Here is a 24,012-nt window from a genome sequence, read left to right on the forward strand (position 1 = left end):
GATGAATGACAGGCAAAAGATATGTGACACATGGTACACGTCTTAGATGTGTAGAGCAATGCTGTCCAATAGAACTTTTTGTGGTAATATCAATGATGTATATCTGAAGTATCCGATGTGATAGCCACTAGCTTCTGAGGTTATTACGCACATTGCAATATGACCTGTGAGACTTGGGAACTGGATTTATAATTGTATTTCATTTAAATTAATTTAGATGTACTAAATATAAATAACCACACAAGGTAAGTGTTTACCATATTGGACAGTGCAGTCCTGGAAGTTCAAGATCACTGCTCAGTATGTTCAAGGTTCTTGATGAATCTTTTGAGGAATGATCAGAGTTCAACTCTTTTCTTCACAGATAGCTGGGGTAAACATGAGGCTTGGGGGTAACAGGTCTGCATCTGTCCTAGAATATCTCATCCAGAGTACGGTGCTTCGGGGTGGAGAGAGAAGTGCCAGAAGTTGCAAATCTGGGGACTTAGGTGGAGATACGCTTGTAGGGTCAGGAGAAGAGAGTGGATGTGCACTGGAACCAGGAGACCCAGGTTGAAATCTCAGCCCTGTTACTTATCAAGTCTGTGACCTGGGACAGGTGCCCTGTCCTCTCTGAGTCTGTTTCCTCATCTATAGAATGGATTGGTAATATTGCTTTCAAAAGACATTGTAAGGCTCAGAGAAGAATGGCTATAAATTCCTTAGCACAGTGTCTGTCACTTAGTACATGCAGAAAACTATCAGCTTCTGTTATTATCTTTATTGTTATTCTGCCCAGTCCCCAGAACTATATAAATCGCATGTAACTCCAATAACACGAAAAGTGACCTTGTTTACTGTGCCACTGCTGGATTCCCAGCTCCTGGAACAGCACCTAGCACAGAATAAGCACTCAAATAAATGCTTGCTTGATGAATGAATGAATGAATGCTTGATGTACCCACCCTCCCTCCCTTTTAACAGAGGAAGATGAAGAGCACAGAGAGTAGTTGCCCAACTGGAGCAGATATATTAGCCCTAAAAGGTGCACAAGGGACCCCCAGCCCCTCACCTGACACCCACCAGAGTGGGAGCTACTTTGTTTTCTTGGTGCCACAAGGTTTTACATTCTGAGAACTCCGGGATATAAAAGAGCAGTCAAAACCAGGAGGAAGTGATTGGATGTGGCTCCCAGTTTGTGGCAAGATAACTAGGTGTTTGATTGGCATCCTCTCTCAAGGACAGCCTCCTGCAGCAGGACAGGGGAGGTTTTCCTGCCTGATGCTTGAGGCGGGGAGGTGGGCCCTGGAGGTGTGGGGCAAAGCACTGAGTTGGGGGCAACTGCAGGGAGTTGGGGTTTGGAGCACAAGTTGGCCAGCCCATCTTTTATTTGTTCATTTGTTCATCATTCATTCATTCAACAAGTATTGAGCACCCACCATGTGGCAAGCATTGGAGTTAGACACATCAGTGACCCAAACAAACAAAGTCTATGTCCTTATGGAGCTGACATTGGAGGAGGGCAGGCAGTGGATCTTACAATAAACAAATAGAAATGTAACTACATAATATGTCTATGACAGTGCCATGGAGAGAAATAAGCAGAGAGTGACAGCTGTGGTAGGGAAGAGATGCTTGGAGTTTTAAATACGACAGGCCTCTGTGAGAAGATGATATAAGAGCCAAGATCCAGAGGAGGCCAGGGGCAAACTCATATGGAATTCAGGGGCACAAGGAAGCATTTCCGGCAGAGGGAGTTGCCAGTGCAAAGGCACTGTGGAGGAATGTGCTTGATGTGTTCAGGAGCCAGCAAGGACCCGTGTGGCTGGAAGAGAGTGAGGGAGGGAAGAATGGAAGGAAGGAAGGCCAGAGATAAATCACATGGAGCTTTGATGTCATGGTAAGCACTTTGGCCTTGATGCTGAGTCAGGTGGGAATCGTTGGAGGGTTTGAACAGAGGAGAGACAGGATGTGACTTAGGTTTAACAAGATCCCTCTGGCTGCTTGGTGAGGAAGAGACTGTAGGAAGGTGAGGGGGTGGCAGTGGAGATCCCAGTGAGGAGGCTTCTATGGTCACCCAGGCAGGTGATGACAGTGGTCTGGCCAGGGTGACAGCAGTAGAGAAGATGATAAATGGATGAATCAAGCTGACAAGATGGGCTGATTAGAGCAATGTCCCCACTGCAGCCTAGGGTCTGAGGGTTGGCAGTGGCCCCAGCCCACGTTCCAGACTTGGACCCGCTGCCCTTATAGACACCTCCTGATGAAGCCTGGACCCTCTCCTGGCCACAAGATTTTCATCCTGCCCTCACTGCTGAGAGGGAGGGATTGCCATGACTCCATTTAACAGTGGTGACGGTTAGATACAGAGAAGCCAAGGGTCTGCCTAAGCTCATGGAACCAGTAAGCAAAAGCATCAAGACTTTAACCTGCTCTTTCTTCCAAATGCCAGCTCTTGGCCTGCCTCCAACTAAAAGCAAATTGCTGCCTGGATTTTCTGGAAGCCAGAGCTGTGGGAGCTTCTAGGAGGGCTTGATGAAGCACAGCTTTAATTGTCTATGTGCTCTATGTGATCAAACACTTTAATGTGGGCAGGACCTGAGTCTGGCTTGTCCTGGTAACATTGTAGGCACTTAAATAATAGTTGAGTGAATGAATGATTGGGTGGGTAGGTGTGTGGATGGATGGATGGATGGATGGATGGATGGATGGATGGATGATGGATTGATGGATAGACAGATGGACAGACTGACTAGGCCCAGCCATGCTCCTGTTCTTCAGGCCACATGAGTCCTTGGTGAGGACAGACAGGTTGGGAAATGTTGCCCTAGCAGTATCTGGAGGAAAGAACCCAGAAAGACATAGGTTCAATCCCCATATCACTTTCCAGCTCTGTGACCTTGGCGAGTGGCTTTGTCTTTTCAGGTACCATGTGTAAATGGTATCTGCATCAAAGGATCATTCATTCGCTCCCTCAACAGATGTTCTAGAGAATCCACTGCAAGCCAAGTATTGTTGAGAGAATTAAATGAACTTTTGTGTGCCAGTTAGCATGGACGGAGTATACATAATAAGCCCTCTTTGGGACAGTTATTATATAAAGTTTGCTAAGAAGTTATTGGCTGTCTCACCCACACCCAGGCCTCAAGGTTGGGCTCTTTGACCTGAGTGTGAACTATCACCTGGGCCCAGCTGATGGAATGAAGTAAAGCCAGCTCAGCTCGGCTGGGAACTATTTCTCATAGGCACCTCCTCTTGCCCTGGCCTCAGATAATTGGCCCAATACATCTTGGCATCTGAAATTTACATACGGTGCAGGGAGTGATGGATGGCTCTGGCAACCCAGACTGTCTCTCAGCGCTGCTCAGTTATCCATCTCAGTGGGCTGCAGAACCATCCATCTTGTCTTGTCTCCTTGCTCGTGGCAGGCTAGCATGTGCCCTCCATCCCAGGTCATCTCCCCAGCTCCCTTCCAGAGCCAGCCTCTGAGGCCCTTCTGAAGGCAACACTTACATCAAGCCCCACAGCGTCCCCCGGAACTCTCCTCAGTGTTTGCCTGGTATTCTGATAGCAAAACCCTGAATGGCTCCATGGACCTGAGATGCATAAGGGGCCCCACCTTGCTGCTGCCACAAAGGATTTCTCGTGCTTATATCTACTAACAGTCATTCATTCAAAAATGTGCATTGAGTGCCTACAATGCATCTGGCATTCCATTGGAGAGTATAAACACTGAGGACACTAAGCACTTTACCTACTTACAATCTGGTTCTCAAGGGGTGCTCTTAATAACACTATGGGCATAAATTTTTATTCCCATTTTACAGACACAGAAATTGAGGTTGAGTCATGTGTCAACGCTAGAATCTGGACACAGATCTATGGTCTCCGAACCATGTCATTGTTCCTCAGACAGACCAGATTCTTTCAGAGCTTCTGACACATAGCATTCATTTATTCATTCATTTGACCAACAAACATTTCTAGAGTGCCTACTATGTATCATGAACTGTTCTAGGCACTGAGTATATAATAATAATGGAAGGACCAAAATAAGTAAATAAAGTGTATAGTGTGTTTAATAGTGTTACATATTAAGGAGAAGAAAACTAAACACAGGAATAGGAAGACCAGTTAGGAGGCTGTTGCAGTTATCCCATTCCCTCTGCCTGGATGTCTGGCTTCTTTGTCTGACACAATCATCCTTCTGGTCCCAGGTCAAATGTTCCCACCTTGGTGGCCCTTTCCCCCAATCACAGGAAATCACCTTGCTCTCTATGTTCCTTTCATACTTTATTTATACTATTTTTTTATTGATTTCTTACAGAGAGGAAGGGAGAGGGATAGAGAGTTAGAAACATCGATGAGAGAGAAACATCGATCAGCTGCCTTCTGCACACTCCCTACTGGGGATGTGCCCGAAACCAAGGTACATGCCCTTGACCGGAATCGAACCTGGGACCCTTGAGTCCACAGGCCAACGCTCTATCCACTGAGCCAAACCAGTTAGGGCGTATTTATACTTTTATATCATACTTAGGCACACAGTATTAAGGTTGACTCATCTGTCTTCTCCACTGCACTGTGAACTACTCAAAGACAAGGACTGAGTTGGTTGATTTCCATATACCAGTGCCTAGCACTGTCCTGGCACAGAATTTGGGCTCAGTAATTAGTTGGATACATGATTGGATGGGGATGGATGGATGAATGGATGGATGGATGACTGATTGATGACGAGTAGAGTGATTGGATAGAGGATGTTGGGTGATCAGTTGGATGAGTAGATGAATGGATGATTAGTTGGAAAATAATGCTCTGTTAAATAAATGGATGACTGGTTGGATAGATAGATGGATGATTGGATGAGTAGATAAATAAATGGTTGGTTAGGTGATTGGGTAGAGGTCAAAGAACTTCCAGCCTGGGCAGCTCCTTAGTGGGTACTGGCAGCCCCTGCTCAAGTTGGGAACTACACAGTGATTTAATTAGAAGAGGTGGGTAAAACTCTACCTCTCTCTCTTGCCCCATCAGTTTCCATACCCATCTCAAATATAGGAGATATATTAGGGTTTCACACTCCTCCAAGCCTGCATTGGAGTTAATGTCTCAACATGATGGCTTTTTCCCCCTTTTACCAGAATTATTTATGCCCTGACTTGTCTACTTTGATTTGTGAACTCCAAGAACATATAGCAGTATCCGATTCATCATTGCCATCTCTTTTATCTAATATCTAACACACCAAAGATGTGCCAGATGGATGGATGATGAATGGAGGATGGATGGATGGATGGGTAGATGAGTGGCTAAGGGCCTAACATCTCTGGTTGCATCTCCCAAGTTGTTTTCTATAAACAATTTCTGTGTAAGATTTCACTTGAAGAAAAGGTTCTAGGGATTTAAAAAATAAAATCTGAGGGCAAATATCAGAAAGGGTTATTAACAGGGTCCTGAAGGAGTACCCAGGCTTAGAGGGGAGGTTCTAGGAAGTCTTTCTGGAAGAGGGGCCATTTAACCACAACAAAAGGATGACTAAGATCAGCTGCAAATACAGAATGAGATCATCTGGATTGAGGGGTGAAGTCTGTGGAGCCATGAAGAAGGGAGACCTCGGTGCATTTGGATTTCTCTACAAGGAATTCAATCTGGTTGGGAAGGAGAAAATGGGAGGGGCTAGCAGGGATCCAGTGATGCCTAAATCAGAAGCGTGAAAATTGTCCTAGGGTAGTGAAGAGCCATAAGTGGTTTTTGAGCAGGGAAGGGACATAATGAGGAAGACTTTATTTTCCTTCATGAATCTCTTAAAAGCATGGAAACACCTGAATTCCTCACTTCCATAACCCTGATCCCTAACAATTTCTGCATTTTTTTTGAAAGGCCTTTTCTCAGAGTTGATATTAGGGGGATGTGTCTGAGTGTGAGTCTTCAGAGCTGAGCAGAGTGGGGGAACTGACATGAACATGCACAACTCAGATTGTGTCTTATGTGTGTCTCCCCTATAAGAACAGTGTCTAGCTCAAAACTTTGTACATAGTTGACATTTTGGGATTGGCTGTTAAATTTCTTTCAAAACTAAGTATTCTTGTGAGATTCCCAATCCTTCCTGGTTGAACTAAGATTGTTTAACTTGCCTCCCCATAGGTAACTAACAGTTTTCCTTCCCCACCCAAAACCCACCCTCCCCTCTTAGGAAATCCAACCTCTTAATCAGCTCTGTGGCGGGGGCAGTAGCCTAAGTTGTCCCTGTTTCCTCATCTTTGAAGTGGGAAAATTGGATTGTAGTAGTGTTTGCTAAAGTGTGGAGCATGCACCCGCTGATGGGACATGAGATGATCATTAGCAGTAACTAGACCTGGCTTTAGAAAGGATTGACTCATGTCAGGAGGAGCAGTTGGTTATCCATCCTCAGTGCCCTTCCATTATTTCTCATTCTGACAATAGAATAAGAATTACCTTTAAGCAGTACTCACTAGAAGGGGGCATGAGGGAGCCTTCTGAGGTGCTAGGAATGTGAACATTCTATACCTTAATCTGGGCAGTGGTTACAGGGATGTAAAAATTCTATCTTAAAATTGAACTTAAAGTTATGCATGTCTCATTCAAAAAGAAATAGGAGTCGATTGAAGACGTAAATATTAAGTAAATAGAAATTCATGTTGAATATCAGTATGGCAAAATTCATGCAGAGAGAGAGGTATGTGTGGTTGAAGTTTGGACAGTGATGGCCCGGACAACTCAGAGGTTTCTTCTTGCTCAGACGTTCTGAGACTCTAAGTCCCAGCACCCTGATGATGGCAGACCCTAGAGAGTGAGGGGTATTGTCTGGGCAGTGGGCACTTACAGTGGGCTAGCAGCACAGCTGTTTAGCTGCTCCTGGTCCTGGGTGCAGCGCAATCCCAGCTTCCTTTCTCTCTGCACATTGGCTGGAGCCTCAGCTGCATCTATCATCTGCTTCAAGCTCATTAAAATTATTTCTTTTTAGTTGCAAATGGGCTGTTTATGATGATCATTATTTGAATGGTCTGCGCCGGGCTCCGGGCTGTCTGTCTGCTGCTGATGGCCTGTTAATCAGATGAGTCTCCACCCTGCCTGGGCCTGGCCCAAAAGTCTAGGGCTGTGTTAATCATGGCTCCCTGAGGGTGGGGGGTGGGGGATGGGGGCTGGGGTGGGAGAAGATCCTGAATTCTGCTTGATCATCAAAGGGGAGGCTAGTTGTGTATGTGCGCCATGGTTCAGACACTCATTTCTAAAACTCCACTTCAGACCAGTTCTGGTTTATGTGGATGAGAGTTTTTTCTGTGTCTTCAAAATACAGTGCTGTGAGCTTTATTATTTTTAAATGTGTTTATTTTTAAAGACTTGTCAATTCTGTCACTGGCCCACTTGCCTTTGTTGATGTTCAGATATACTATCTTTTCGGGTGGAAGAGAGAGGTTGCTTTTTAATGCCTTTGCTTAATACAGTAAAACTTGGCAATATTCTGTCGGTCTCAATGATTTTATTTTTCTTTTTTGGTGAGATTGTTACTGCCCTGTGAAATCTAAAACTGTTAGAATCACTGGTCTAGTGGAGTGTTTTCTGAGCTCTGTTTATCTAAATATAAGATTAATATTAACCAACGTTTATTGAACACGTGGTACTGTGCTTGATGCTTTTCACATTTGTAGCATTTAAAACAAGTTCCCTGAACATCTCCCAGCTAGTGGGGAAGTGGAGTAGAAGCCCTGTAAAGACCAGGCCATTATAGATTTGCCTTTATAATCCACCAAGGAGATAATTCACACTTGAATTATTAGAATAGACTGATTTATTTATTAGTCCCTGCTTGTATCACCTAACAGACACATTAATGTGTTTGTTACATGAGATAATGTATACAGGAGCTTACTATGGTGCCTGGTACATGTAAGCACTCAATAAATGGTAGTTATGATCATTATTGTTGTTGGTAGTGAGCTTACCATAGAAACAAGAATTTAGGGTTGAAGGACGGAGCACATTTAGGCAAAGTTGAGAAGAATATGGACATCAGTCATACTGTCTGCTCCTCTAGGGCTGAGCAGGAAAGACACTAAGATCTGGGCTTGCGTGGGGCCAGGACTGGGGCCCTGCTGATATTTCCCGGCCTGATCTCGCCTCTGCTCTGTCTGAATTGTGGACACAGCACCCACCAGCAGTCAGGGAGGTTAGGGTGAAGGGAGCCAGTGTAGTCACATCAGGCAGTTGGACTTATCCTGCTCTGAGATTTCCTTTAAGATCCTGGATTGGATGTTTTAAATGAGGAATTCAAGTCCATCCCCCCACCAGGAACATTGGTTGCTGTGGTGCTGAGAGGGACAGTGTCCCAGATATAAGAACATAGTGTCAGATACATAATAATCCAAAACTTGGTGATGTTAACTCAAGCCCCAATTCTGATAGTCCAATAGCAGTGTGAAAATCACATCTTTGTCTTCAGAATAGACGAGAAAAACTAAGAACAACTGTGAGCACTCTGCCAGAACTCAATTGACCATGACACCAGTTTCTTCTTTCCTACCAAGTGAGGTTCTGTACCACCTGGTTGGTGTTTGTCTACTTTTTATTAGCCCTATTGCTGCAAATACAGATATCTTCCCAATCATTTGGTTTGAGGGTTGTGATCGATTATAATTTCTTTATTGGTGACTGATTATTTTTAAATGATGATAAACCAAAAATTTTCATTTTTTTTCTTCTTTCACCTTGACAGACTGTCAGAAACTGTTTCTGTTTCTCTCTCCTATGACACCTTATTCCTCATCTGGCTCAAAATTCCATGGGGCTTTTGCACCCTAACCGGGGGGTGGGGGCACCTTTAAGTTGGTATACCCACTACTCTGGCACAGAATTTATTTCAGCACCTTGGAGAGCACCACACATCCTATTCCCATGTCACTATTTTTTAAATCCTAACTTTATACTTAGACCTCTTCCCTTCTAGTCTCATGATTCTCCAAAGAGGTTATACATTTCTAAAAAAAAAAGTAGAAATTCCCTCCCTGATTTCTCCCAAAGGCTCCATAGGCAGAGTCACTTATCCTGGGCTTGGGGTGGGCTTTCCAGCCTCTGATGGATATGAGGTTTATGGCGCTATGGTGAACTGCTATTGAGCAGATTTACCGACTCTCAGACATGATATAAGACAATTACCATGCATTTCGTCTCTTAGAGGGAAAAGGATTTGCAGCGGGTTAATAGTACTTTTATTTCATTATCTAATGGTAAAAGTGTTTCATTGTGTGTGCAAGATGAATGCGTATTAGATTTGACAAATGGGGTCTTTCAACACGGTGCTGGGCCTCATCATAAGAGTTCACCCTAGAAATACACTCTCGCATTTGCGTGTGTGTTTTTAATAAATCTGATTGCAGAAATTTATTGCATCACCGGATTTAGGAAATTATAGGGCTTGATTGCTGCAGAAATAATCGGGTGATACAGAAATGCTCCTCGAGTTATGGTCCAGAAGAAAAAACCATCTTGGGATGGTACAAGAACGCAGCAGACCACATAAACAGAGTGTTTCTTGAATTATGCAAATGAAATTCATGACAACTCGTGGTGAATTGTACACCCCTTGTGAAACTGCCACTGTTAAAGTGAAGAAAGCTACAGAGGGGTGATCAAATATACATGTACAACCAGCAGACATTATCTGTTACGTGTGTTAGCTGGAGCATCCACCACTCCATCTTTCACTCTCTTTTTTCCCCTCGATGGTATGTCTTGTGAAAACCTGGCCTGCTGCCTTCATTGCACATAAGCAAGGCTCCTTCTAATCCATTTCTTCTGAATCCAGGAGTCTTTGATGAAATATTTCTTACACTTGAAGTGAACCTTAAATGACTTACTGCAGGATACACAAAAGGTCAGCTTGCTTCTTATTGGCACCTTCATTTTTCCAAAATCTACTGAAATTAAAAAGCCATCTATATCTTAAAAGGAGTATTTATGAACCCTTAAGTGTAAGTAAGTCATAGTTGGAACAGTTCCCACCTCTGATATATGAAAGCTGTCGACAGCACTTTCTTACACTATAATATGCCCATACAATATGCCGCACTTTACTATTTTGACACGGTTTGGAGATGTTTTCTACAGTTACTGACAAGCTTATGCCATCACTCGTTTGGAAATTTAAGAGGTGGGGCAGAGGGGTGAGGGAGAGATGAAAAAAAAAACTTTATAGGAGATTATTGATCCGGCCCAACTTCCAACCAGCAAAGAAAAGCTGTCCTGGATTTTTTTATTGCATCCCCAGTTTTGTAAATTATTCATTTGTGCCAGGAGTCAATATCCTGTCTTTTCTCAACTTTATAAGTTAAGAAAACTTGTTCATAATGCTGTTTTGTATGATAATTAAAAAGGAAAAGGAGGGGAAAAATCTTTTTCTTTTCTCTCTCTCTTTTTTTTATTGTTCCAGAAGGAGCTTAATTCCGTCGCTTCTGAGCTGTCTGCACGGCAGGAGGAGAGTGAACATTCTCATAAACATTTAATTGAACTCCGCCGGGAATTTAAGAAAAATGTACCTGAGGTACAGTATATTTGCTGTTATAGAATTAACTCAGTAGGAATGCATATTTTTCTTTGTTCAAACTATATTTTGAAAACTGTAGACATAAGTGACTAACAAGAAAAGAAGCTAATTAGCCCCAAAGAAAAATTACAGCCTTTTGGGGTTTCTCGATATAGTGGTGCTCAGCGCTGCTGTCTAAAGTAAGGGCAGGACGCTTCACTGAAGTCATTGTTTTTGAGGGCTCTATAAAACATCCATTTTCTCTCCACATTCATATCTAAGTCAGATGCTTGGCCTTGATGGTAAAAGCAATTTGTCTAGAGTTCTTGATTTTATTTTACTTTTCCATTGGCGTTTAAGAGATGACAGCTACAGCCACCCCTCCTGTCCTTCCCTCCATCTCTGAAACTGCCTATATACATGCCTCATTTTCCCCCTCCACCCCTCCCTTACAGCTCCAGCTACCAGCTTTGTCTTTCCCAGCTGCCATGAGGGTGGTCCAGGTAATGACCAGCCCCAGGCAATGTTAGGGCCCCCTAGGAGAAGAGACTTGAAAGGACTTGCTTCCATTCTTTACAGGGGCAAATGTGTGAATTTCTTTCCCTCTTCTATTAGGCCCCCTGTTGCTTCTCGGTTGTTGGTTTTTTGTGTGTGTGTTTTTTAATGATAAACACAAATAGGAAAAATAAAGCCTTCTGACTCCATATAATGTTGGTAGTTGTGTGGCACCTCAGAGCCATTATGGGAAACAGAGACTCCGACCACCCCCAAACCCAATTGTGCTTCTCTGGTCAGTGGAGCTTAGTTGAGCTGTCTCTCCAAGCCTGCTCAGGTGGCCTAGATCTTGGAGGAGGATGGAGCAGGATCCAGCATTCTGGAGGTATCAGACCTGGAGATGTTCATTCTGCTCTACCAAAAATGAGCACCACAAATCCTATTCCCATGGTGGAAACTTCCAAGAGCCCTGTTGCCACCTGGGCAGAGGGGGCAGTCTCTTAGCTGTGAGATCCTCCTCACACAAGTCATGAATATCTTTGGTTCTTTAAGGCAAGAAAGGGAAGTAGGATCTAGCTAGAACTTGACCATGGAGCAAGTTGGGAAAGAATCTTAGATTTGAGAGCTGAAGGAAGGTGCACTTAGAGACGGGCCAGGAACTTCAGATCTGTTTCCCATGTCGTGGCTTCACAAAGGCCAAATCAGATCCTTGGCATAGGTATTCTTCTGCCCATCTCTTTCTTTCTTGGTTTGACTCCAGGAGCTAAGAATGGTAATACTGAGCCACTCTCCCTTCCTTCTTAGAACAAAGAATATCTTGGTCTTTAAGCTAATTTTTTTCTGCCTTAGAAGGAGTCCCAGAAGCCTTGCCTCTGGCTCTCCAGTCTCTGGGAAGCAGAAACGAAAGGGCCCCAGATCTTCACAGCCTTCCATCTCATCTCCCTTCCCCAGGCCCAGGTGAGGAGGGAAATCCAGGCCAGGTTTTAAGCCTCAAGTTTGGCTTACATAATTTTAAGACTGCATAGTTATGCAATTATGTAATTAGGAGGAATAAGTTTCCATTTCTATTATAGTCATGCCTTTGAAAATTTTCATTTTTGGAACTAGTTTCTCCTAATGGAGAAAGTCATGACAAGGCTTTAAGAACATCATCTGGCTGGTGCCCAGCTCAAGTCCCACTGGTGCCTTTGCTCATTTCCCCCAAGGGTTAAGCAGGCAGGACATTGGCCCAAAGTCCTGCCAGCCACCTTCCCTTGGAGCCTCAGACTGGAAACCCCTAAACTCACTTGAGTGTGGGGTTGTGAAAAGAACCTCTTTGGGGAATCTGTTGACCTGATCAGATTCCAGCCTACCACTCAGTCCTGCAGGCCCTTGAGGGAGCCAGCCCACTTGGGGCCTCAGTCTCCCTTTCTGTAAATTCAGGGGACTGGAGAGTTGGTTCCTCCAGTCCCCTTCGGGCACTGGCATTTCCTGAACCTGAACTGGAATTTTCCTGCCCAGCTGTTTTATTTGGTTTATAAGGTCTTTTACATTTTACAGTAAGGTTTCAATGTTTAGCATATAAGGAAATTTTAACCAAAAACCTGGATTTCCAGCATCTTTGAGACTAGATCTGGCCACACGGAGGCTCCATGCCCACGTGACAGTCACCACACAGAGCTGAGCAGCTTCCACCCCATTAGACTTGTGTTCCCTCCAGAGGTTTGCCATGGAACCACCCAACCTGCCGTCCACGTGTACACTTCCCCCAGCCTCTGAGGATGCTTCAGTTCACAGCCTTTGACCTACATTTCCTTCTCCGTTGCACAGCCTGTGTGCCTGTGATTTCTTGTGATCCATAGGTTCAGTTCACTTCCTGTGTCCCTTCTGCAGATCACCAACATACAGCTGTGTACCAGCAGCTCTGAGAAGCCCTAGGGGACACATCAGTCAGTGAGGAGGGCCACCCAGGACCCAGAAGTGGGATTTTTTCCAGGGCAGAAGCAATACAACCTTATCCTTTACCTAAATATAGGAATTCTTCTGCCCATCTTTCTTTCCTTCTCTCTGCTGCCCCTTCCCTCCCTCCCCATGCTCTCAAGCAACCCCAATTCCTCTTTCCATCTGGGTTTCTTGTGGGCCATGGCTGACAGTGGTCAGGTGAGTCACTAGTGGGTCTCAGAGGAAACTGGAGCATTTAGGGTTGGGATCTTGGGACACTTGGTTTTAAAAGCCTCTCTCTTGCATGCTGGGGAGAACTCATGGGAGTCCACCAGGGAAGCCCGTGGGGCTGGAACCTCAAGGTTACTTGTGAAAAGCAGGAAATTAGGGTCCAGAAAGGAGGCTCCCTTCTGAAGACAGCCTAGTGCCATAGAGGTCATCAGACCTTTATAGAGCTCTTTCTGTGAGCTGGACACTGTGAACGGTGACCCAACCAAACTGCCAGAAACTGCACATTCTGGTGAGGAAGGAGAGACAAATACAGATGTTGCTAAAATGCTGGGTGGGGAAGCAGAGATGGTGACCTGAAGCAGACAGCCCCTGAAGGATGGGAGATTTTCATGAAGGGACTTTGGTGACATGACCCTGGGTGTGGAGAATTGGGGTTACCTGTCCAGTCCCCATTCCAAAGAATATTTCATGATGGACCCCCAGTTGCACAGGTACTTTGCATTAAAGAGTATTCCATGATCAAATCCATTTGGGAAATGCTACTTCCTCTGTCCCTCTTCCAGAAATTCCCAATGTGGATTATATTAAAGGCTCCAAAAAGTCCTGCAGGGAAGAAACTTGATCTGGATTTGATGTGTCCCCGTGTGTGTGTGTGTGTGTGTGTGTGTGTGTGTGTGTGTGTATAGGTGTATATATGAGGAACTCTTACAAAATTCCATTGAGTGCAGGTGCTGAGGTATGGGACAACAGTGAGCTGCATTCAGGGGCCATGGGGTCCCACCTGGCACTGTGGTGAACTCTTCACTGATCTCTTTTTCAGGAAATCAGAGAGATGGTGGCTCCTGTATTAAAAAGCTTCCAAGCTGAGGTAAGACCCAAGGCCCATGGCATATCCCAAACCCAGTTCCCTACCCTGTCCCACCTGGAGTTGCCAGAGGAGGCCAGCAGCCTCTGGAAGTTTTGGAAGAACTTCTCTACCCCATTCCCTCTAGATCAGTCAGTGGTGTTGTGATAAGAGTGGGTTCTTTGTTGAGTTTGATGTGATTCCAGTGTCAATGCCAAGAAATCCCCCTCTTCGTAGATGTTGCCCAGCCTTACACGGGCTCTGCTACATGTAATATCCGTGACCTTGAACAAACCACCTCACCTTCCAGGCTGGTTTCTCATTTTTGGAGGTTTGTACGCAGTCACCTTTGCTCTCCCCTGGCACTCTGCTCTGCTTTGATTCTCTAAGGCAGTCTTGCAGATAAGTCCAAATACTTACCAGCCTGTCCTGAAATCCTCTCTACCATCCCACCCTCTGAGAATTAAGTCAGCATTGTTCACATTCTTTCCTGCCCACCCATCAGGCCCTAGTTCCTTTGGCCGCAGCTAAGCATCCTCAGCCAGTTCCTCTTGCCTTCCTGGAGGCCTGGGATGGGGCTGGACCTCCCCCATTTCTCCTCTTAGCTTAACTTTGTGACCAGGATTCTGAAAATGTCCACTTGTCTGGCTGGCCCAGGAGGTAGGCTAGGAAAATAATGGAATTACACCGAGGCAGGGGAGGCCATTTCTCACATGTTCCATCTTCTCGTGCTCTTCTCAGTCTTCCCTGAATTCAAGCAGGACCCTGGAGGGATTGGCCTTTCTCCAAGCTCGCCTGCAGAGATGCGTGCGTGTGTGTGTGTGTGTGTGTGTGTGTGTGTGTGTTTAATATTTTAATATATTTTTTATTGATTTCAGAGAGGAAGGGAGAGGGAGAAAGAGATAGAAACATCAATGATGAGAGAGAATCATTGATTGGCTGCCTCCTGCATGCCCCACACTGGGGATCGAGCCCGCAGCCCAGGCATATGCCCTTGACTGGAATCGAACCTGGGACCCTTCAGTCCCCAGACCGATGCTTTATCCAGCCAGCTAGGGCCAGAGATGCGTGTTAAGTCTGTCATCCGCCAAGTGCCACATTACTTTAAATCTGTCTCTTTGGACCTGCATAAGCTCATAAGGCAATATTAAAGTAAACAATAACTGGATTTACACAAATGTCTCTGATTTCCATATTTTTCATCCCTTCATTTTATTACTGAGTTGACTGATGTGCTTATTTATTTATAGGGCTATTCAGTATTGATTCATTTGGGTGTGAGGTGCCTGAGCTGGAAGGGGAAAAAAACAACAGCAACAAAAATAGAAAGAAGACTAATAATGTTGGGAATGTGTTGTCGTGGCTTTGTGTTTTTTAAGAAAGAGGTCCCCATCTGCCAACTCCTGGTTCCATGAGGGGCACTCAGTACACAAGCCTCTCAGGCAGCTGATCCCTCTGCTCAGCCTGAAGACAGGCATTGAGCTTTGTATATAGAGCACCACTTTTTCGGCTGTTCCGTTGCTTGGGTTGGAGCTTCTCTGAGCCACTTAGAGCCTCAGTTTCCCTGTCTGTTTTGGGGATAAAGATATGATAGATTTTTTTCATGTTGTTTTGAGAATGACTGAGATATAATGCAGGGGAAGGTTTTGATGTAATGGCTACCACATAGAGAGCTGCCAGGGAGTGAAGAGCACAGATCCAGAGTTAACCTGGGTTTGAATCCTGCCTCTGCCAGTTACTAGCTGTTTGATTTGTGCAACTTACTTGATCTCTCTGTGCCTCTGTTTCAAAATCTGAAAAATTAGGTAATAATTATACCTACTTCATAAGGTTGTGATTGAGGAAGAACAAAGTTAATACCCATGGAGTGCTTCGAACATTTCCTTGAGTAGTAGAAGTCTTGGTTGTTTTATTATTCCTATTATCAGTGACCTCCATTATAGGTTTACTAGTATTTAACCTTCATTATACCAGGGCTGGAATCTGCCTCTTTCTTAGGTGCTCAAGGCTTTTTATCCAAAAGAGGGAACCTTTCTGTCTCGGTAGGAAATAGGCATGACTTATGTCATCTTTTCAATAGGAGAAAGAGTTAAACAGGTTTGGTTTGTGATCCAGAGAAGATCCAAGTGCAGGGTGGGTGGGAAGCACATGCCAATAGGACTGGCTTGCATCTCAGCCCTGCTATTTACACTAACTGTGTGGCCTGGGGGAGTTTCTTAACCTCTCTGGGCTACAGCTTTCCTTCTTTGGCAAATGTGGCTAACAGTAAGGATTTAAAGAACTAAGTAAAAGTGGTTGACAGGTGTCTGGCACACAGTTGGTACTCAATAATTGTTGGGGGAGACAAAGTCTTAGTGGGGCCAAAAGGAGAGGCAAAACTGAATAGACACTGTTGTAATAGCTAGGGATCTTCAAAGAAATTCATTAATTTTCTTAAGATGGCTTTTCATTGTCCCTTTAATGTACCCAAAAGACTACGTTTCCCTGGAGTTTTATTCCCGAAACCCCTGCTTTCCTCATGATTTATTGACTAATCCATTGCGGCAGCCATGTCCCTCCCCAGGCCTCAGGAGAGACCGCCAAAGAAAGGTGTTAATAAAAAGCATCTTCTTCATCCAAAACAAACTATATACACACACAGGCCGTTCATAATCCAAATTTGATTTTCATTTTAATTTTTTTAATGAGGGTTCATCCTTTATGCCTCTTCCCTCTCACGATCCACCAGGCTCTGGGTTTAGAGCAGAGGATTCCCCAGTGGGCATTAATCACCTCCCAGGAATATTCCCCAAGGCAAACACCTTCCCTAGTCACATAAACTAGCCCATAAAACGCCAGGGCCGAATATCATACCGTCATTCCTTCTTCCCCACTGCCAGCCTCTTGTTGAAATATAACATGTTCAAGTTCATCCCTTAATTTCACTCTGCTGGCCGTGGTGTATACAGAATCTGGGTATCCTCTTTATCTTTTCATTCTATATATGTGAGTGCAGTCTTTTTTCTTTCTTTTTTTTTTTTCTTCTAGTCTATGTGTGTGTGCTGGTGGGAGGGAGGCGGAGAGGAAGTGAATTTGCCCTGCTGTGAATCAAGGAAGCTTTTCCTTTCCGCCTTGATTGCTTAAAGGCCAGCCTTGATTCCCCCTGCTCAGGAAACAAAGACAGCCAGAGAAGGTGGCTTAATGGAGACAGCTTGAAATGGCCAAAGTTTGAATATCCTTGCTCGCAGAGAAAAGAGCAAGACGAAAGCCCCGCTAATTACAAAAGTTGCTTTATGAAAGATAATTCAAAGCAATAATTTAGCAAACATAATCAAGTCGCACAGATGGGGTTGTTGATGGATGGATTGCAACATGCAATTAGCAGTTCTCGCAGTTACATATCATTAACCCTCCGAGCACAAAAATTATTTTCTCATTATTAGTTGAAAAGGTAAAATTAAGCTGACTAGACAGTAAAGGAACAAACTACAATTAATTACCTTCATTTATTACAGTCATTATTTTAAACTTATTTTTACTTGGAGAGAGAGATGAAAACATCTAAATTAAAAGTTTTGTTATGCTAAACCAGAGGTGAAACTTTTCTAAAGAGTGTGTGCAATGGCCCAGCCAGGAACATGGCAGGGCCACTGCTAGGAGATTTTTTCCTGCTTCTTTCTTTTTGTATCATGAAGGTGGCGTGGTTTTCATAATAGCAAGCCCTTTGGGTTGAGTTGGAACAGACACATTCACCTGGGCCTGATTGAAATAGCAGTTTGGGAACCAAGGGGGCTGACAGGGCCTCTGACCCCAGGGGAGGCAGGAGAGCATGGTGGTCAGACACCAGTGTCTGAGTCCCACCCTAACAATGCTTGAGGATCTGAGAGGAATTAATCTGGCAAAGAGACAGTGAGTGCAAGGAGAGATTCTAGGCAGGGAGTGGGGAAGCTCTCCCTGACCAGCCCCAAAGCCCTGGTCAGGCTTGGACACCCCCCACACCCCCCATAGTACATAGCATTAGTCATCTTTATGCATTTGTCAGGGCCTTGGGGCCACTTTAAGTGCACTCTGGCTGAAACTCTGAATGAGGTGGAAACCACTGGAGACTTTAGAGCAGAGGAGGGACAACGAACTCAGACTCAGATTATAACAGAATCCTTCTGGTTGCTAATCAGATGGCATGGGGGGAAGAGGGAATCTGACTTTTCAAAGATGACTGAGAGGAGACTATACCCCTCACACCTCCTACTTAAACCTCCACACCCCCACCCAAGCCTCTGTTCACTGCCCACATTCAATATCCAGAGCCTGAAGTCATCAACTGCCTTCCCCTGACCATCTTTCCTAGCTCCAGTCACTGAGGACTCCCTGCTTTTCCCTCCCAGGCAGTTGTGGTTGAGAAAGGGAGTCCTAACCTAGAACAAGATCCCCAAAGGGTCAGTTCGTGTCCATGTTATTGAGCTGCCTGAGAAGGGCATAGAGGGCATCCGCACAGCCCAGATTACCTGAGACGGGCATGTCCCTCCCTACCCGGTCCCTGAGTGCCCCACCTAGCCATGCATGCCATGTCCTAATTTGGTCTCTGTGTCCCCTCCTGTTCTGCATCTGCCTGCAGGATCCCTGCCTGCCCTTCCTTTTGAGCTGCAATTTAATTACAGGGCCTTTTTTTGCCTTTTTAACATTATTTGCTTTTTGATGTCATAATTCTCTTGCTCCCCAAACTACCTTTTCTCTGGTGCTCCCAGCACTGGCATGACCATTCCTTTGTAATGGCCACAAGGCCACAATAGACGTTAGACATGTGCAGTCCTGGCAGCCTGCAAGCGGGGGAGCAGTGACCTCACTGACCAACAGGACCCACCTGGGAAGATGAGCAGTGGGGGTAAATATGGGGTCTGAAGCCATTTTGGCGTAGGCTTGCATCCTAGCTCATCCACTTCCCAGTTGTGTGACCCTGGGCAAGACCCTCTGGGTCTCAGTTTCCTTGGCTTCCCCCCACTCTTTCTTTTTTCTTTTTCTTTTTTTGAAGTTTAATTGACATGCAACATTATATTAGTTTCAGGTTATACAACATAATGATTCAATATTTATATATATTTCAAGATGATCACCACAGTAAGCCTAGTTAACATCCTTGTCAACTAAAAAACAAACGAGTAAAAAACATCCTTGTCAACTTCTAAATGGAGATGTTAATAGTATCCACCTCGTAGGGTTGGTGTGAGACTTAAGTGAATCAATATGGAAAAACCCCAAGAACAGAGCCCAGTGTGTAGTGAGCACTCCTTGAACTTCAGGTGGCATTCCTAGCAGGCAAGGTGAGACTTGCCTCATCGCATTGATTTCCTCCCAAGAGCCCTATGAGGAGGCTTCTGCTCTCATCCATTCCTCAGGTGAGGTAACTGAGGCTCAGCACCCTGCACATGGTGAGTGCTAACCCAGCTGGGTCCCCAGCCAGCCATATTTATGGAGCATTTAGCCATGCCTCTTATGCATCACCACCTCTCAGCAACTTGGTGAGGGAGGTGCTGCTGGTATCTTACAGGTGAGAAACCAGGGCTTAGAGAGGTAAAGTCGCTTGCCTAAGCTCCTACTGCTCTTCAGCAGAGGAGATGGTGGAGGAACCTCCGCTTGGAGGGCTGACTTGAGGGACCTGGGGGGTGCAGGGGGAGCTGAGGACATAGATTCTAGATTGAGAGGCCTAAATTGGACACTTGCAGGTGGTTAGGATTGAGGAGGACTTCATTGCTCCGCCAGGCCCATGCTTTTCAGATGTGTCTTTGCTGAGCTTTATCAGAATCTTCCAGGGAAGCCCAATGCATACAGAGAGCTTGGATTCGAACCCCAGGTCTGCACACCCAGCCCAGGCCTTGGCGTATATAGTAAATGCTCAGTAAATAGGGTTTTGTTTGCAGCTTAAGTCATATGCAGTGAGAAGGACTTCTGTCCCTCCTTACTGCCTCTGGCTAACCCATGTGCACACACACTCCTTACACATCTTTTTTGATAACTTAATGTTGATAGTACAGGTCTCCTTGGCTCCCATAACTGAGTCTTGCCCCTCTGGCTTTACCTTGCCCAGCTTGGGGTAAAACTTATAATGAGCTGAACATCCTTCTGAATTTAATATTAAGAACCCACCAAAGCATCATTGAACCTGTCATGCCATATTACAACCAAATTAAGAAGCAGCAGCAGTCCTCTTTCATTCAGTATCATATGCCTTATAAAGTAAATTATTAATGCTTTTCCCTCAGTTAAGCAGTTATTTGCAGTTGTTCTGGGTATTTCTCATTAGAAATAACATCATCTAAAGAACGATATTGATTGATTTTTTTAATCTTGGAATCATGGACGTGAAGCACATATTTATATGACATTCCCTTTAACTAGAATTCTCATGCTTTATTTTTATATTATTGATCTTTTTGACACGAATTGCTTTTTGGCCTTGTGAGAACGTTGTAAGCTTTCTGCCTGCAGAGGAATGGGCCAAGCTGGGAAGAGTGATCGTTCCAGCAGTGTGGCGGTAACATTCCTGCACATTTAACAACAATTAGTCTATGCTGACGCCATGGTCGGCTTTCGAGTATGAAAATTTACAAGCCTTTTAATGGACTGCATTATGGAAGGCCATGTGGGGCCAGTCAGTGGGGAGATGAGGCTGCAGGGAGCGCATCCATCCTGTGCCACTGTCAGCCAAGCGTCTTTTATCACTTATGTCTGTCTGGGGGACAAGAGGGGGACAAAAGCTAGTGCAGCAGCCATGCCTGTGTCAGGGGACATGTGGCCATTCACACAGTCACTCATGCATTCATTCATTCATAGATGTTTATTGAGCACCTACTATGTGCCAGGTGGCAGGGCTAAGGTGATAAACATTATTAATATGCTTGAGACAATAGTTGAGCACCTACTATGTGCCAGGAACTATGCTAAGCATTAAATGTAAGAGGAACCCAATCACTCACTCATCGGGCACCTATGGGAGAGTGGAAATGACATAAGTCTTGAGTCACACAGACCTTGGTTCATATCCCAGTTCTGTCCTTTGCCAGGATTTTCAGGAAGCCCGGTTTTCCTGGATGTAGAATGGGGATGGTAACAATCCCTATTCCATGCAAGGATTCACACAGGTAAAGAGCTTGATGTTGTGTGAGCCTCCCAGAGATGGGGCTGTAGGATCATGATTATTTAGCTTTGTCATCCCTTCCCTTCCAACCAGCTCCCCTAGAACATACATGCATACCCTGCCTCCCTTCTCAGTTCCACTGAGACCTTCACTCTGCAGCAGACATTTATTTGGCAACTGCTATATACCAGGACGAGTGTCAGTCTCCAGGGATGTGGCAGTGAGCAGCCCCAGATACTGTTCCTGTAATCATGGCACTCACAGCCTAGTGGACACACACCCCCTCCATGACAATGACAGTCACAGTTATGATTTAGTTTCAGTGGCAAGGTTGTGGGATGAGAGAGATTAAGCCAGCCCACATAATTCAGAAACTATTTCTTGAGCCCCTACTATGTGCAGACCCTGTGCAGGGCCCTGAGGATGCAGCAGGGAGCAGGACAGACATGGCCCTGTCCCTGAGAAGCCCACAGTACACCGAGGGACAGGCACATAAATTTGAAAGGCATTATAGTGCAGTGGTTAGGAGCACAGTTCTGAAGCCAGACTGCCTGGGTCCAAAATCCCAGCTTTGCTACTGAGGCAAGTTATTTTTCTCTGTGTGCCTTGATTTGTTTCCGTGTAAAATGGGACTCATAATAGACCTTACCTTATAAGGTGAATGTGAGGATTAAATGCAATAATAGAGCTAAGAGCTTAAAATAATGTCTGATGCAAAGAAAGATCAGTGTCAGAGGCTATGATTATCCTTATGATTATGAAGTTATCCCACGGTATTTTTAAGTATGGATGTGCTGAATGCTGTCAAGGCAAATGCAGTTGCGTTGCGCCCAGAAAGACCCTATTCTTGCCTTCCCTTTGAGCTAGATCAGAGGCAGAAGGCTAGACTTTATGATCCTGTCAGGGTGGGGAGCCTGAAGTGCCATCCCCAAATTTAGGTACTGGAGAAGGAGCCTTCTTGGATGTGGTGTCCTCTGTGAGGTAGGCCCTGAAAGAGGCCTCTGTCATTCACTATCACAGTCAAACCCTCCCCATGTCCTGAGCAGCAGGGGTGAGGCCCAGAGGGGGTGAGAAATCCACCTAGGGTCACATGGCCAGGAGAAGGAAGGGCCCAGATGCTGTTCAGGCTCATGTAATCCTCACACCCAGATCAGGCAGCTAGTGAAGGAGCTAAATTTGGAGCCTTCGAAAACCAGGTCCAAGGCCCACCACACTCCCTAGCCATGTGACCTTAGGCAAGTCACTTCACCTCCATCCTCAGTCTCCTGCCCTAAAAAATGGGTCCTAATAACACCCACCTTGTTTATCCCAGAGTCATGGGTTTGGGGAGCCCATGCAATCACCAAGCTGAAAGGAATTTGCAAACTAAAGTGGGACTCAAAGGTAAGTTCAAAAATGTGGTTCATGGGCCAGCAATATCTACATCACAGTTTAGTAGAAATGCAAATTTGTCCCCCCTACCCTCACTCCCCAGATCTCCTGAATTAGATCTGCAGTTTAACAAGGTCCCCAGCGATTGGGTGATTTGTGTTCACCTTAAGGTTTGAGACACTCTACCTTAGATAAGCCTGCTGGCTTTCAGCCCTGACTGCCCAGTGGAACTCCTGAGGGCTTTTAAAAAATACTGAGGCTTGGCCCTACCCCAGAGTATCTGACATCCATATATATACATTAGAGGCCCGGTCACGAAATTCGTGCACAGATGGGGTTCCTAAGCCTGGCCTGACAGGTGATCAGGGCCTATCGGGGCCATCTTGCCCAGTCCCAATTGGGGCCTGCTGGCTGTCGGATGGGGCCTGCTGGACGGGGGAGGGAACACAGGAGGTTGGCTGTGGGAGCACACTGACCACCAGAGGACAGTTCTTGCGTTGAGCATCCGCCCCCTGGTGGTCAGTGTGTGACATAGCTCCTGGTCGACCAGTCATTCCAGTCATTTGGTAGTAACAGTCACTTAGGCTTTATTTCAGAGAGAAAGAGAGAGGAAGAGAGAGATAGAAACATCAATGATGAGAGAGAATCATTGATTGGCTGCCTCCTGCACGCCCCCTACTGGGGATCGAGCCCGCAACCCGGGCACATGCCCTTGACCAGAACCAAACCTGGGACCCTTCAGTCTGCAGGCCGACGCTCTATCCACTGAACCAAACCAGCTAAGGCAAATGTCTGACATTCTTAGTCAGGTGTGCGGCTTGGGCATCAGGATTTTAAAAGCTTCTCCTGGTGTCTCTAATGGTTGAGACCCTCTGTCCTGGAAGCTCACCATCTAGTGGAGGAGACAGACATGCGGACATAATCAGTGGTGCTGGTACATGTTGAACAACTGGCCGGAGGAGCCAGAGAAAAATATGGTGGATCTCATGGGAGGTTCTCAAAGGCCAGACCTGGAAATGGCCACATCATTTCTGCCCACATTCCCTTAGCCAGAACTCAATTACAAGGCCATGTCCAGTTTCAAGGGAGGCTGGGAATATAGTCGAATCTTGTGTGCCCAAGAGGGGAATAACAGCTAGGGTTATTCGAGTTCATAACCCTGTCTGCTGCACTGTGGACTCCCTGATGGATGAAGCACCTACCTCATTGCCTATTAGGGACAGAGCTGAAAAACAGACCCTTTTACACAGTAAATGGGTACAATTAGGGCAGGTAAATAGGAGATGGTATTCAAGGGGCCTGCCAAGTCCAAGATGCAGCAAAGCAAGAGCAAGGGAGGATTTTAACAATTAAGCAGATGTTCTAAAGCTCCTACTGTGTGCTGGACTGGCTAAGAGAAAATATTAGTTCTATCTGAAAAGCAGGCTAAGCCATCGATTGGAAACCCACACCCACTGTTCACTAAGGAAAAAAACAAATGTAAAATAGGAGCAAAACACCCACTGTTCACTAAGGAAAAAA

At 45.3% G+C, this 24,012-nt stretch overlaps 1 protein-coding gene across 1 annotated transcript in view; it reads left to right on the forward strand.

Moving 5' to 3' along the window:
• The window catches only part of CUX2 (cut like homeobox 2), a 118,881-nt gene that overhangs the window by 28,617 nt on the left and 66,252 nt on the right, over positions 1-24,012 (forward strand). Inside the window, exons 2-3 of the mRNA XM_023762686.1 lie at positions 10,427-10,537; positions 13,986-14,033. Coding sequence (XP_023618454.1) covers positions 10,427-10,537; positions 13,986-14,033 — 159 coding nt within the window. The remainder of the gene's footprint in view (positions 1-10,426; positions 10,538-13,985; positions 14,034-24,012) is intronic.

This window comes from Myotis lucifugus, unplaced genomic scaffold (genome assembly GCF_000147115.1).
Source record: "Myotis lucifugus unplaced genomic scaffold, Myoluc2.0 scaffold_256, whole genome shotgun sequence".
Lineage (NCBI taxonomy): Eukaryota > Metazoa > Chordata > Mammalia > Chiroptera > Vespertilionidae > Myotis > Myotis lucifugus.